The sequence below is a fragment of the Vigna umbellata genome, chromosome 3, assembly GCF_029865625.1.
Source record: "Vigna umbellata cultivar VRB3 chromosome 3, Vumbellata_1.0, whole genome shotgun sequence".
In the NCBI taxonomy this organism is placed as follows: domain Eukaryota; kingdom Viridiplantae; phylum Streptophyta; class Magnoliopsida; order Fabales; family Fabaceae; genus Vigna; species Vigna umbellata.
Genome location: NC_142167.1, coordinates 27,256,577 through 27,271,784, shown reverse-complemented (window position 1 = coordinate 27,271,784; position 15,208 = coordinate 27,256,577). Strand labels below are relative to the sequence as shown.

The 15,208-nt window shown below is 31.2% G+C and overlaps 1 protein-coding gene across 1 annotated transcript; it reads left to right on the top strand.

Annotated features, from left to right (window-relative positions):
• Window positions 1-5,948: 5,948 nt before the first annotated feature.
• LOC124835234 (GDSL esterase/lipase WDL1-like) lies at window positions 5,949-8,053 on the top strand. The gene is made up of 6 exons (XM_047310137.2): window positions 5,949-6,059; window positions 6,441-6,518; window positions 6,950-7,090; window positions 7,246-7,322; window positions 7,539-7,682; window positions 7,837-8,053. Exons 1-6 carry the CDS (start codon window positions 5,949-5,951, stop codon window positions 8,051-8,053), a joined length of 768 nt encoding a protein of 255 aa, XP_047166093.1.
• Window positions 8,054-15,208: the final 7,155 nt, after the last annotated feature.

Genomic DNA, 15,208 nt, shown 5'->3' with positions numbered 1-15,208 from the left:
AAAATAATATATAAATATAAAGTTATTTAGATAATGCAACCTATATGTATCTGGAAAATATACAAATGAAAATTTATGAGAACTAAGAATTGAAGAACAATAGAGTCGATCGTTTCCAATAGTGTTCATAATATTTCACAAAGTATATTTAAAAAAATCACACTTATTTCACATTAAGCTTAAACGAAGGTGATATCATAGTTTTAATTTGAGAGTGTATGGAAATAAAAGCAACCTTTGAAAAGTAACACAACACATATATAACATTTAAGAAAAATATTTTTTTATAACTTTTTTTACAACCATTTATATAATCGTTTATGATTGATTCGTTTCAAATACACTGATGAATAAAACAGTGATAAATAATCTTTATCAAAAAAATTATTAAAAAAATTGTTAACATAACACTTCTGTACAGATAAAAATGAAAAGGTTTTAGATGAACATTTTGATCGAACAGATTACCTGAAACGTGGTTAGTGTTGGATGACGTCACTGTACTAAAAGTTATGCAGTGGTTAATATATACATAAAATGTTTTTTTTTTCTTATTGAGAAATATTTTGATACATAACTTTTTTTACATTTATATATATGTATATATATAGTGTAGAATTAACAATTATAGATACGATTTCACTTACGTAATTACTATATAATTTGTATTTCAATTAAACAAATATATATATATATATACATTGATAACATGATACACATGCTCTATATATTTTCTTTAGCAAATATTGTAAAAGCAGAATCCTTCATACTTATCAACATCTAAATGTATTTTTTAACGTTTTAAAGTGTAATTTTGATTAATATAGTACTAAATCGCATAAAATGTGTTTTACTAAATATTATATTATTAAAACTTAACACATGTCAAATGAGAATTTATTTTTTATTTTGTTTACCAAACGCGTATATTAATTAAGTGATGTTATTTCTATTTCATGGGTAATCTTAAAATAAAAAACTGTATGTGGTACATTAACTAATTAAGAAAACAAAATCTAATTACCACTTTTTAGCATCCTTTTCAAGGAAATAAATTCGACTCTTTTTCAATTCATGTAGTGCATCACTTAAATTGCAACACTCCATCCAGAAACCTTCACACAACTTTGTTAATTGACATGGCCAAATTTAGTTTGAATAAACAAAACATTATCTTTTAGTTACATTTGTTAGGTACTTAATTGACAGTGCAAAGCAAAGCATTAAAATTAACATATCTTTTACTGATTAACTGTGCTTTTGTCGTTTGGTGGAGCTGTCAGTGGAGATGTCATCAACATGCATTACTAAATCTCTTTTTTCTAATATATAAGTTCTTGGAGCAGAAAATTTCACTTTATTTAAGAACACAGTTGCATATATATATATATATATATATATATATATATATATATATATATATATATATATATATATATATATATATGTGTGTGTGTGTGTGTGTGTGAGTATCACCAGAAAACATATGACAATGTTTCTTTTGGTTAAATCACTGTACACAGTGGTCATGTTTCCATGTTGTCGCCGCCTGCAAAGAAGTATTATTTTTTTGTTTGATGTTAGGTCAAATAATTTGTTTAAAGATTTAATTGTGAGCTAGATGATAAGATTGGGTGTAAGCATAAAATTGAACAGTTACATGAGAATGTGACTACATATTAGAAAAGAAAGCGTATCAGAGAAGAATGCTTATCAAGTGCAATTATTGCAGGCAGACAAGAATATTCTGGTATCCAATTATGGAACAGTTTAATAGTTATGCTAGATTGAATAATGGAACATGATGAAGTGGCAATATAATACGGCATGATTGCAGATATCTAACCAATCGGGTATCGCAGCCGGGTCAAATTGTCATAAGAAATTTGAATTTACCATTCAATTAGGTCAATTCAAAGAAAACAAATACTCCAATAATGCTTATTAAAAACACTTCAAATTAAAGGGTATAAGAGTTCTGAGTCACAATTCTTTTCTTATAGTTTATGTAAACTAGGCTTTAAATGTTGAATATCAACGTTAAAATGACTATTGATCGATGACTAAATGAATATTCTACTAAATGTATTAAGAAATTATCATGGAGCACATATTAAATAGCATGTGGTTGTTTATGTAATTTAATATTATTTATACCTTTATAAAGAAGATTTCATTTGGTTCAGGCTATACATTTTTCTTCAATTTTGTCCTTTAAATAATTATTATTAATTTAAAATAATTACATTTTAATTTTTAATTTTTAAATGATTTTTATCTAAATTTAATTGTTCTATAAATTAAATAATTATTTTACCATTTTATTCTTTTAATATAACTATTTTTTAAATTCAAATAATCATTTAAATAAAAATTTATTTAATAAAAAATAATTTTTTTTTATAATTTATATCTATACCTATATATAGGGAATTTTTCCTTTTGGTGTATCCACTTTTATCCTTCAATTTACCATTTTATTTAAATTTAACTTATTTTTTCAATTTAATCGTTTTTTTAAATTTAACTATTTTTCTAAATTAAATAAATAAAAATTATCTACTAAATTAATAAAAATCATCTACAAAATAAATAAAAACTATGTATAACTAAATTGTCAAAGTTAATTATATTGATTTTTATAATTATAAGTTTATAACTTTTTGTTATCACAAAAGAATAACACAGATGTATACATGTGTTTTTTCTAGTCTATATAAAGGAGATTCTCATTTTGGTATGCATATTTGTTTCATAATTTTATCCTTTGAATAAAAGTTTTTTAAATTAAAATAATTATTCTATCAATATTTTATCCTTTAAGTGATCATTTCTTTAAATTTAATAATTCTTAGGAGTGATTAAATTATTATTAAATTATTTAAAAAAATTTAAGAATTAAAGTATAAGAAACTTTTAAAATATATTGTAGGGAATTTATAATATAAAAGTTGATAAATATGTGAAGGCAAAGGTACTTTAAATATAAAGATTACAAGTAGAAAAGAATTTCATCAAACAAATTTGAATCTATCGAACAATATTGATGAGGTAATTCCTTACATATTGCTACACGTACGTGAGATCAAGGCACAAACCTCCAAATGAATGAAAAATGAATATTAAATAAACATAAAAAGAGTTTCTTAATTTGGTTTAAGAATATATATATATATATATATATATATATATATATATATATATATATATATATATATATATATATATATATATATATATATATATATATATATATATATATATATATGAAGTTTGCTAATTTATGTAAGGTCTTTTTTTAGTTGGTACATCTTAGCAAAGTGTACCAAATTTTAGGTTACAAAAATATTTTCATGAAAAAAAAATACTTTAAATCTAGGGTATTTTAATAATTTTAAAATTTAATTTAAAATAAAAAATAAAAGTTTAATTATAATATTTTTAAAAATATATAATTATTAGGAATATATAATTTTCAGAAATGAATGTGATTGCATAAAATAAATAAGACTTTTTATTATAATTTTTTACATATAGCATTTGTGTAGTTGATGATTTAATGTAAAAACCTTGTTAAAATGTGGGATTTTAGAAGTGATCAATACATATTATTTTAGAAGTGCACTTTGAAAAAACCTTAGTAAAGCGTTTAGCAAACAAGTTAATGATCCACTCATTTTCTAAAAACAACTAATTTAATGATCCACTCATTTTTGAAAACCAACTAATACACGTTACACCAACTATTAAGTCATGAATAATAGATAACTACCTTTTATTTTATTTTTTATTTTAAAAAACAACTAATACCCAACTATAAAGCCTGATGATAAATAACTACCTTTTATTTTTTTTATTTTAAATTAAATTTTAAAATTATTAAAATACCCTTAGATTTAAAATATGTTTTTTTTTAATCAGGATATTTTTATAACCTAAAACTTGGTACACTCTGCTAAGATGTACCAACTAAAAAATTTCTTACATAAATTAGCAAACTCCGTGTATATATATATATATATATATAGGGTTAAATATGTTTTTAGTCCCTAAACTATTGACCGTTTCTGGTTTTCGTCCCTCTTCCAAAGTAAGGTACAATTTAGTCCTCAATCTTTAAAAAACGTTCGTTTTAGTCGAAAAAACGAACGTTTTGAGGACTAAAACGAGGACTAAAAACAAAATTTTGAGGACTAAAACGAACGTTTTTCTAAAGAATGAGGACCAAATTGTACCTTACTTTGGAAGAGGGACAAAAACCAGAAATGGCCAATAGTTTAGGGACTAAAAACATATTTAACCCTATATATATATATATATATATATATATATATATATATATATAATATAATATAATATAATATAACATTTAAACTTAAAACATATTTATAATTTTTTGCTAACTTTTAAACTCTATTTCCTAGTATTTCTAAAATGAGTGTTTACACGTTTTAGTCAGTTTCATTGACTTTTATACTCTCCAAATACTCCTACGAGGAGTTTTTTACACTTTTAAGTTAGAAAGTTAAGAAAATTAAGAAGAAAAATACCTTTACCTAACTTCACACGAGTTGCCACCATTTAATAAGTGGCTTTAGTCTAAAATCATTTACCCTATCCAAAAAACAACAATCCTAGTTTTTACAGCCACAGGGTCTTCAAACTTGAGATAAATTCAGATCTAAAACTCAATGTAGTAATAAATAAATAATAAGTTACTTTCTTTACTAAATAGATTTAACGAAGTGTGAAATATACGTAAATATTCATTTATGTGTTTAGAAAATGAATACAGCGAGTATATTATAAAAGATTGAATTACCTACCTACAATTATATGATTTGATTTTTTTAATATTTTTTAATAAAATTAAACGAAATCATTTTATAATAATTTATAATTTTTATCAACAAAAAAAAAATATTGGATAATAAGATTGTCCCAGTCCTCATACAAGAGACCAACAAAGATAATGATTTATAATTAGGAATGAGATTATGTTTTGTTTTTATTCTTAATTAAATTAAAAGTTTACTACAATTAATAAAGGTTGTTCCGGTATGTGTAGACTTACGCCATTCAAGGACGAGAATAAGAATTTGATTATGAACAAAGACGGTTAAAGAATAATGTATAGAAGATTCTATAGGGTGTTTGTTTAAGCTTGGAGGATTGCTCTGGCATGTGAGCTTTTATGATCGTAATCACCTAAACTTTTTAAATAAGAAATCAACAATGTTTTTTTGTGAGCTTTTGGTCATTAATGTTAGCATTATACAATGATATTATGTTTTAATTTGTTAAACAAGTGTATTAGAAGAAAGAATGTTCTGTTTTTGTATAACTATACTAGCTATATTACTGTTATTATTATTATTATTTTAAGGATCCATAAGCGAAATGAGGTAATAAATATATTGATTATGTATATATACACTTATATCATGGATGTGATGAGAACAAGTATTGGCATCAAAGTATTATGCCAAAAATTGTAAATTATGACTGATTAAAATAGATTTTATTTGGAGAGATAATGTGATATATCCTTGAAAGTGGTGTTAAATAATTTGTTACAGCATGTTGACACAGATTCCTATGTTTTACCTTTAGTATTCTCCAACACAATGAATGAGCTTGGATACATTTATTTTTGTCTTTTAAAGACATGTTAAGTATAACTGTACAAGTGTTGGAGCCTCACAGGAATATTCAGAATCCAATTATGAACGAATTTGAATAATATTGTATTTTGGTAGGGTTTGAGGCATGGAGCATGATGAAATGGCAATATAATAAGGCTTAAGGTACAGTTTTGGTGCCGACCAAAAACGTGGCAACACTGATCTGCATCTATAAATTGGATCTCATCCTCACTGTTATTTCATCATATATGCAAAGAGTGTAGTTGGTTTGTGTAGGGGAGTCAAAGAGTTGAGAAAGAAAATATGGTTGGCCCCATGAGACCTCAGATTGTGCTCTTTGGCTCCTCTATAGTGCAGTTTAGTTTCGACAATGGTGGTTGGGGTGCTATTCTAGCCGGTTTGTATGCTAGAAAGGTTTTTCTCTTTCTCCTCCATTTTCATTCTAACACCAATACCTGCAACTCCATATATATATATATATATATATTCTCCAACCACACTTTTAATTTCTTTATTCAACCAAGCTTTAGATTCAATATACAAGCTCACTGAACCTACTAATCTGTCAAAACCTTTAGTTACTATGTATAACGGATAATTGATATTTAAAAAGATTAAATAGGATATAGGTTATATATATGAAAAATAATGAGTAAAATTAAAAGACAAGTAAAACATAAATAATGGAGGTAAATATATTGTATTTCATCACTGTCAGAAGATATACGTTGAACTTGTTTTTATATATAGTTTTTCTCTAAAATCCTTGTTTTTATCTCACGTTGACATGGCCAGGCAGACATAGTATTGCGAGGATATTCAGGTTGGAATTCAAGGCAAGCTTTGGATGTTTTGGATGAAGTTTTCCCCAAGGTACACAAAAAAAAAACATCTTCAATGTCACGTAGATTTTGTTTCTATATATCTTCTTTATTCTATTTTCTGTTCTTTAAAAACATCAAATTTCAGTAATGGCACCTATCCATAAAGGTCAAAAACCATTGAATTGATCTATTGCAGATTATAGCAATGAGAACCTGATATCTAAATTGTCTTAGGTTTAAACAGAATGGACCTACATTCAGCAACTATATATAGTCTCATTAAATTTCAAATTTTCTTTTAGTTTTATTAATACAGTATTAACTATTAAGCATTTCTCTCCACACACGAAAGCAAAGGTTATTATTTAATAGTTTTATTTATCTCATGTACGTGAAGTACGAGATTTTGCTTTAGATAATGTGTGATGAGTTCTACTTTTGGCGATTCTTAGTGACTCTTAGTTATTTTGTTGAACATAGGATGCTCCCGTGCAACCATCGTTGGTGATTGTGTACTTTGGTGGTAATGATTCCGTTCACCCTCACCCTTCTGGTCTTGGTCCTCACGTTCCCCTCCAAGAATATCTTCAAAACATGAGGAAGATCGCTAACCATCTTAAGGTAACAACTTAATCTTCCATACCAAAACATTATTTCAGAGCAATATAGAACATGTTTTAGACATAAAAAATCATGTCATACAATAGTATTTTTGTCTTTTCTCTGTAATATTTGATGCTGCAACGGTTGACATGTATATATGAAATATTTGTCAGAGCCTCTCAGACCATATTCGCATTATATTTCTCACATCTCCTCCCATCAATGAAGAGCAACTCCGCAAAAAGCTCAGGTACAAATAATCTTCCTGTTATTGCTTATACATACCTTTCATTTTTTTGCAGGCATTGTTTATATAGAGAGATATAGATAGTGGTGTTTTTGTACTAATACATAACATTTCTGCTATAGCTGTATATCTCATCTCCATCCCTTTAAATTAAGTGGTTAGATAACATTGTTTTGTACTGCACTACACAAGTTTTCAAATGAACTTCGCTGAATGCAGTGCAACGCAGTCAGGAAGAACCAATGAATCCTGCGGAGAATATGCAGACGCACTAATGGAGCTCAGTGAGGAGCTGAACGTCAAGGCCATTAATCTGTGGTCTGCAATTCAGAAAAGGGATGACTGGTTAGATGTTAGCTTCACGTGAGTACATATATATTCTCAAAACTTTTCTATTTTTCTTTCAGGAAAAGAAGATAATTTTAATGCAAAGTAAAAAATAATAATTGAATATAGTATAATCATATCTTATTTGAGAACTGATTAAGTGATCTGTTACATTATTAATGGTGGTTAGGGATGGAGTTCATCTATCAGCAGAGGGAAGCAAGGTGGTAGTGAAGGAAATACTAAGGGTTCTGAGAGAAGCAGATTGGAAAACCAGTCTGCATTGGATGTCAATGCCAACAGAATATGCAGAAGATTCACCATATTACCCTCCCGCTCCTGATGGAACAACCACCATTAATGTGTCCTACTGTGTCTCGCGAAGGTCTTTGCAATGGGATCTGTAGAAGCTATATATCAATCTGCAGTTACCATGCATAGAACGTTTCAATACAATTGGAGCCCAGATTATATATAATCAAGAGTGTATCAGTAATTAAGATGATTTTATAGTGTGTTTGAATCCTCCTACCAACAAAGTGCATCGCGGTTAGTGGAATGTCGAATCTCTTGAGTATGTTAATTGAGATTCAATGCTAACCATGTGTATAAAAAAAGAGAGATTATCAACTATAGGTCATATCCTTAGGGCAAAACAAAAACAATGCACCTGATGCGTTTATGACTATGCGATTGTATAATGGTATTGTACTGTGTGTTAAAATATATATAATATAACTTTTATTATAGAATTACTATTCCTTGAAACTTTCTACACTCAAGAAAAGGAGAAAAAGAAATAAGTGTAAGAAAAAGTTATAAACACCATCAAGAGACTGATGACTCCAATAAAAGAAGGGAGCTGCAGAAAGTTATAAACACCATTAATTTTATGTTTGTTGACAATTTTTTTTGCCAAACTACACCCAATTTTTTTCCTATTATGAAATATGCACAGTTGCAACATATTTCTTATGTATTAAAATAAAACTCTATACTCTATTGCACCTCATTTGAATTGTAGTTATGATAATCTTTTATTTTTCTTAATATTTTAAAATTTATATATGAATTTTTATAAATTTATAATGTAATTATATAAATTTTAATTGTTATAAATTAATTCATATGAATCTATTAAAATTAATAAAAATATTTTAGAATAAAAAAAACATATCATCTCTTATTCTACCTATATCGAATCTAGATATCCCATGTTTTTCCAAACCCACCTGTTAATAGAAATAGGAAATATAAGCAATGATCCCTTTCTTCAATACTCAACAGAAAAACACGAAAAAAAAAACAGAACCAGTACCTTCGTCTTCATCAACATCTCCATACTCCTTCATCCCAACTCAAGCATAACACCATCATCCTCAAGCCATTGTACCGTCCACCATCATCTTCAACAACTCAACACCAATCTCCATTTTCATTCATCCTAATGCAATCTACAAAGAGGCACACGCAAAGATGGAGAACCAGACCCACCTCCATTCTTCTTCATAAGCCACCCTTCATCATAACCTGTGTGTCATCTTCATTCTCCAAACTCACACCGAGCTGTGAATCGCAACCCAAACAGAGAATCCACACCTGGGTCAAGAAGAGGAAGAATCAAACGACGCCTCTAATGGTTGGCTTTGGCCAGCGGTGGGAAGTGCCATAGTGGGTGGAGATGACAAAGAAAGAAACACTTGTGGGTTTCAAATTTGAAGGAGATGATCCAACATTTTGTCCCGCATCCTTCTTTTAATTTCCTACACCCCACAGTGATTCTACCCCTGTACTTTTGATTTTAAAATTCATTCCTTTTAACAATTGAAGTTGATATACACTTAGCACATAAATCGGATCTCCATATTCGATTCCTCATCTATGGGATATTTGTTGGGTTATTGGGCTCCCTTCCTATGTGGAGAATAGGTCCAAATAATGTGGACCTTTATTTCTCACTAGGTTAAATAGAGATGAGTCAGATTAGCCGGGCACGTGAGAGTCATTTGAAGAGAGGCAAAAGTCAAGTGAGAGAAAAAGAAAGAGAGAAAGTCATTCCCGCATAACCCTAAACCTGCATTGGTATTGTCGTCGTTGTGAAGTCGTTCACCGTTGGATCGAGTTGATTTTTGGACCGTAGGTTCCATACATATGGTTCTTCATTCTAACCGCTCGGATCGTCAATCGGAGGTCTAGAATGGGAGAAATCAGTCCCGCACCAGCAGCCCTTTTTTGGAGATTTTTCATCTTCTTTGTTCTCATTTGTAAGCATTTGTGCTTATTTAAATTGGCTTATTGAACACATCATTTAGTGTTATTATTAGAGACTCTTTTGTACCCTATTATTGATCATAGTGGATTTTTCTTTGGCTTGGACGACTCGTGGTTTTTACCCTTGTATTGAGGGATTTTCCACCTTAAAAATTGTTGGTGTCTCTTTGTGCTTTGGATTCTATTTTTGTTCTATTTGTTTGGTGCTCCTCACAGATTCTCGCAAGAAGGGGGATTGAATTTCTGCTGCGTTATTACTCTTTGCCAAGTTGTTATATCTTTTGGCCCTTTCCCCATCAGAATGGCATCAGAGCTCTTTGGTTAAGGGACTGTTTAGTTTGCGTGAATGATGGAGGCACATACAAAATTGATTCCTTTGAATGGAGAAAATTATCACCGATGGAAAGGCAAGATGAAGGACTTGCTATTTGTGAAATATTTGCATCTTCCTGTTTTTGCTTCCAATAAGCCGGAATCCAAGTTAAATGAAGAATGGGATTTTAAACATCAACAAGTATGTGGATTTATCATGCAGTTTGTTGATGATAATGTTTATAATTTTGTTGCTAATGAGACACATGCGAGAAGCCTATGGGATAAGCTTGAGTCTTTGTATGCTTCTAAGTCAAGGACTAATAAATTGTACTTGCTGAAAAATTTTGTGAAGTTGAAGTACAAGGAAGGAACTCCTATTTCAAATCACTCGAGTGAATTTCAAGGACGCTATGATCAATTAGCAAGAGTGGGTATAAAATTTGATGATGATCTATTGGCTTATTCCTATTAAACTCTTTACCGGTTTCGTGGGAGACATTTCGGGTTTCCATGATAAGTGCTACCCCTAATGGTGATATTTCTTTGCAAATGGCAAAGAGTGGTTCTCTTAATGAGGAGATGAGAAGGAAGACACGGGGTACTTCATCTCATTCAGAAGTTCTTATTACAGAGAATAGGGGGAGAAGCCAGAAGAATGAACAAAATAGTGGTAGAGATAAAAGCAGAAGCAAGTCCAGGTCTTGATACAAGAATGTGGAGTGTCACTATTGTCACAAAACAGGGCATATAAAGAAGAACTATTTTTTGTTGAAGAAAGAGAGGAAAGACAAAAAGGGTAAGCAAAGAGAAAAAGATACCGATGATGGTGATCGTGTTACTACTACTACATGTGGTGACCTTGTTTGTCTTTGTTATTATGACACTATTAATCTTGTATCTGATGAGAGCATGTGGATAATTGATAGTGGTGCTACACTACATGCTACATCCAGGAAGGAGTTCTTCACATCTTATACACCTGGTGATTTTGGAATATTGAAGATGGGTAATGATGGAGTGTCTAAGATTATTGGTGTTGGTGATGTTCACTTGCAAATCAACATGGGGATGCAATTGTTGCTTAGAGGAGTTAAACATGCTCCAGATGTTTGCTTTAACTTGATTTTTGTGCAGGTACTTTATGATGGTGGATTTGATAACCACTTTGGTTTTGGAAAGTGGAAGCTCACCAAAGGTAACTTGATTGTGGCTCAAGAGGATAAAAACTCCAAGCTTTACTGGAAAAAAGCTTTGGTTGCTAAAGATAGTGTGAATGTCGTGTATATGGAGTCATCTTTGTGGCATAGAAGGCTTGGGCATATCAGTGAAAAAGGACTTAACTGCTTAGCTAAAAAGGATGTTCTCTCAGGATTGAAGAGTGTAGAGTTGGAGAAATGTTCTCACTGCATGACTAGTAAACAAACCAGAGTATCCTTCAAGAAGCATCCTCCTTCTAGGAAGTCAGAGTTTCTTGAATTGGTGCATTATGATGTTTGTGGCCCATTGATGGTAAAGTCTTTTAGTGGTGCACTTTACTTTGCTACTTTTATTGATGATTGTTCCAGGAAGCTTTGGGTTTATACACTATAGAGAAAGGACCAAGTGTTGGACAAGTTTAAAGAATTTCATGCTTTGGTTGAGAGACAGTTAGGCAAGAAGTTGAAGTGCATTTGTATTGACAATGGTGGTAAATATTGTGGACCATTTGATGCTTATTGTAGACAGTATGGTATTGCACATGAGAAGACTCCTCCCAAAACTCCTCAGCTTAATGGTTTAGCGAAAAGGATGAACATGACATTGATTGAAAGAGTTAGGTGTATGCTTTCTGAAGCAAAATTGCCTAAGCATTTCTCGGGTGAGGCATTGTTTACAGCAGTGCATATTATTAATCTAAGTCTTGCAGTTTCTTTGAACTCTAAGGTGTCAGACAAGATTTGGTTTGGCGAGAATGTTACTTATGATCATTTGCGTGTCTTCGGTTGTAAAACATTTGTTCATGTTCCAAAGGATGAAAGATCCAAGTTGGAAGTGAAGACAAGGCAATGCATCTTCATTGGCTTTGGTCAGGATGAATTTGGCTACAAGTTGTATGATCCCGTTGAAAAGAAAGTTGTTAGAAGTCGTGATGTGCAATTCGTGGAAGATCAAACCATTGAAGATATTGATAAGGTGGAGAAGTCTACACCTAAGGAAGATGGTAATGTGGCTGATTTTGATCCAATTCGGTTGTCTATTAATTATTTGGATATTGATGTTCATAATGATGAACAACATGGTGATATTGATAATCATCAGATTGGAGATGACTTGGATGTTCCTATTGATAATGTTGATGAAGAGGAACATGATGTGTCACTAGATGAGAGTCTTGGAGATATACCTGAGTTACCAGAAGCTCAACCTAGAAGATCTGATAGGTCAAAACAACCTTCTAAGAAGTACTTTACCAATGAGTATTTGATGTCGACTGATGAGGGAGAACCTGAATGTTATGAGGAGGCCATTGAAAGTGAAGAAAAGAAAAAGTGGTTGGATGTAATGCAGGATGAGATGAAATCTCTGCATGATAATCACACTTATGACTTGGTGAAGTTACCTAAGGGTAAAAGAGCCTTAGAGAACAGGCGGATTTTCAAGGTGAAGCAAGAGAACAATTCTACATCTACCAGATATAAAGCTAGATTAGTGGTGAAAGGCTTCAGATAAAGAAAGGGTGTTGACTTCAATGAGATTTTCTCACCTGTGGTGAGGATGACATCCATCAAAACTGTGTTAAGTTTAGCTACTACTTAGATTTGGAGGTTGAGCAGATGAATGTGAAGACAACTTTCCTTCATGGTGATTTGGAGGAAGAGATTTACATGAAGCAACCGGATGGTTTTCTTGTTGAAGGCAAGGAAGACTATATGTGTAGGCTACGAAAAAGCCTATATGGTTTGAAGCAAGCTTCGAGGCAGTGGTATAAGAAGTTTTAGTCTGTTATGTGTGAGCAAGGCTATAAGAAGACTACTTCTGACCATTGTGTTTTTGTTAGGAAATTTTCTGAGAATGATTTCATTATATTGTTGTTATATGTTGATGACATGCTTATTGTTGGGAAAGATGTATCCAAAATTGACAGGTTGAAGAAGCAATTGGGCAAGTCATTTGCCATGAAAAACATGGGAGCTGCTGAGAAGATTCTTGGTATAAGTATCATTCGTGATAGAAAAGAGAAGAAACTTTGGCTATCACAGGAGCACTACATTCAAAAGGTGTTGCAAAGATTCCAAATGAAAAATGCTAAAGTTGTAAGTACTCCTCTTGCTACTCATTTTAAGTTGAGTGTTAAACAATGTTCTTCAAATGAAGCTGAGAAGATAGATATGAGAAAAGTTCATTATGCTTCTGCGGTAGGTAGTTGATGTATGAAATGGTATGTACAAGGCCTGATATTGCACATGTTGTTGGTACAGTCAGTAGATTTTTGTCAAACCTAGGTAGAGAGCATTGAAATGTTATGAAATGGATTTTGAGGTATCTTCGTGGTACTATTGGTTTGAGGCTTTGTTTTGGAGGTGATAAGCCTACTTTGATGGGTTACTCAGATTTAGATATGGCTAGAGACATTGATTCCAGATAGTCTACTTCAGGCTATTTGATTCATTTTGCAGGGGGAGCCTTGACTTGACAATCAATTGTCTACTACTGAAGCAGAATTCATTGCACTTACTAAAGCATGTAAGGAGTTGTTATGGGTGAATAAATTCTTGCAGGAGTTTGGTTTTGTGCAAAGGAAATACTTGTTGTATTGTGACAGTCAAAGTGTTATTCATCTTGGTAAGAATCCAACTTTTCATTCTAAATCCAAACATATTGATGTTAGGTATCATTGAATAAGTGATGTTTTGAATGCTAAGTTGTTGGAATTAGCGAAGGTTCCTACAGATGATAATGGTGCTGATATGATGACCAAGGTGTTGCCAAGAGGGAAGTTTGAAGTTTTTTGTGAGATCACCGGTTTAGCGGATATCTCCACATAATCGTGAGGGGGAGATTTCTTGGGTTATTGGGCTCCCTTCCTATGTGGAGAATAGGCCCAAATAATTTGGACCTTTATTTCTCACTAGGTTAAATAGAGATGGGTCAGATTAGTAGGGCATGTGAGAGTCATTTGAAGAGAGGCAAAAGCCAAGTGAGAGAAAAAGAAAGAGAGAAAGTCATTCCTACATAACCCTAAACCTGCACTGGTGTTTTCGTCGTTGTGAAGTCGTTCACCGTTGGATCGAGCTACTTTTTGGAAAGTTGGTTCCAGACATATGGTTTTTGATTATGACCGTTCGGATCGTCAATCGGAGGTCTAGATTCGGAGAAATCAGTCCACACCAGTAGCCCTGTTTTGGAGATTTTTCATCTTCTTTGTTCTCATTTGTAAGCATTTGTGCTTATTTAAATTGGCTTATTGAACACATCATTTGGTGTTATTATTAGAGACTCTTTTGTATCCTATTATTAATCATAGTGAATTTTTCTTTGGTCTGGACGACTCGTGGTTTTTACCCTTGCATTGAAGGGTTTTCCACATTAAAAATTGAAGGGTTTTGGATTGAATTTTCGTTGCCAAGTTGTTATATCTTTTGGCCCTTTCCCCCATCAATATTAACATCCAACAATTTCTTCTCATACATCTAAAAATTAAAACATCGGATATCCACTGATATAGGTATCGGATTTTCATATCTGATATGCATATGTTAATTTTATTTTATTCTAAAATATTTAATTTTAATAAATTCATACACATTAATTTATAAAAATTAAAAGTTATATAATTACATTATAAATTCATAAAATTCATACATAAATTTAAAAATATTAAGGAAGACAAGAAATTATTACATTTGCAATTCAAATGGATGCAATAGTTTGTAGGGTTTCATTTTATTACATGAGAAATGGGGTGGACGACTGGATGTTTAGGGAGAAAATGGAGT

Bases quoted from the DNA above. Each gene is read 5' to 3' on its own strand.
- LOC124835234 (XM_047310137.2), top strand. From the start codon at position 5,949: ATGGTTGGCCCCATGAGACCTCAGATTGTGCTCTTTGGCTCCTCTATA. The intron at 7,323-7,538 runs GTACAAATAATC...CGCTGAATGCAG, and splicing joins CAACTCCGCAAAAAGCTCAG to TGCAACGCAGTCAGGAAGAA. The intron at 7,683-7,836 runs GTGAGTACATAT...AATGGTGGTTAG, and splicing joins TGGTTAGATGTTAGCTTCAC to GGATGGAGTTCATCTATCAG.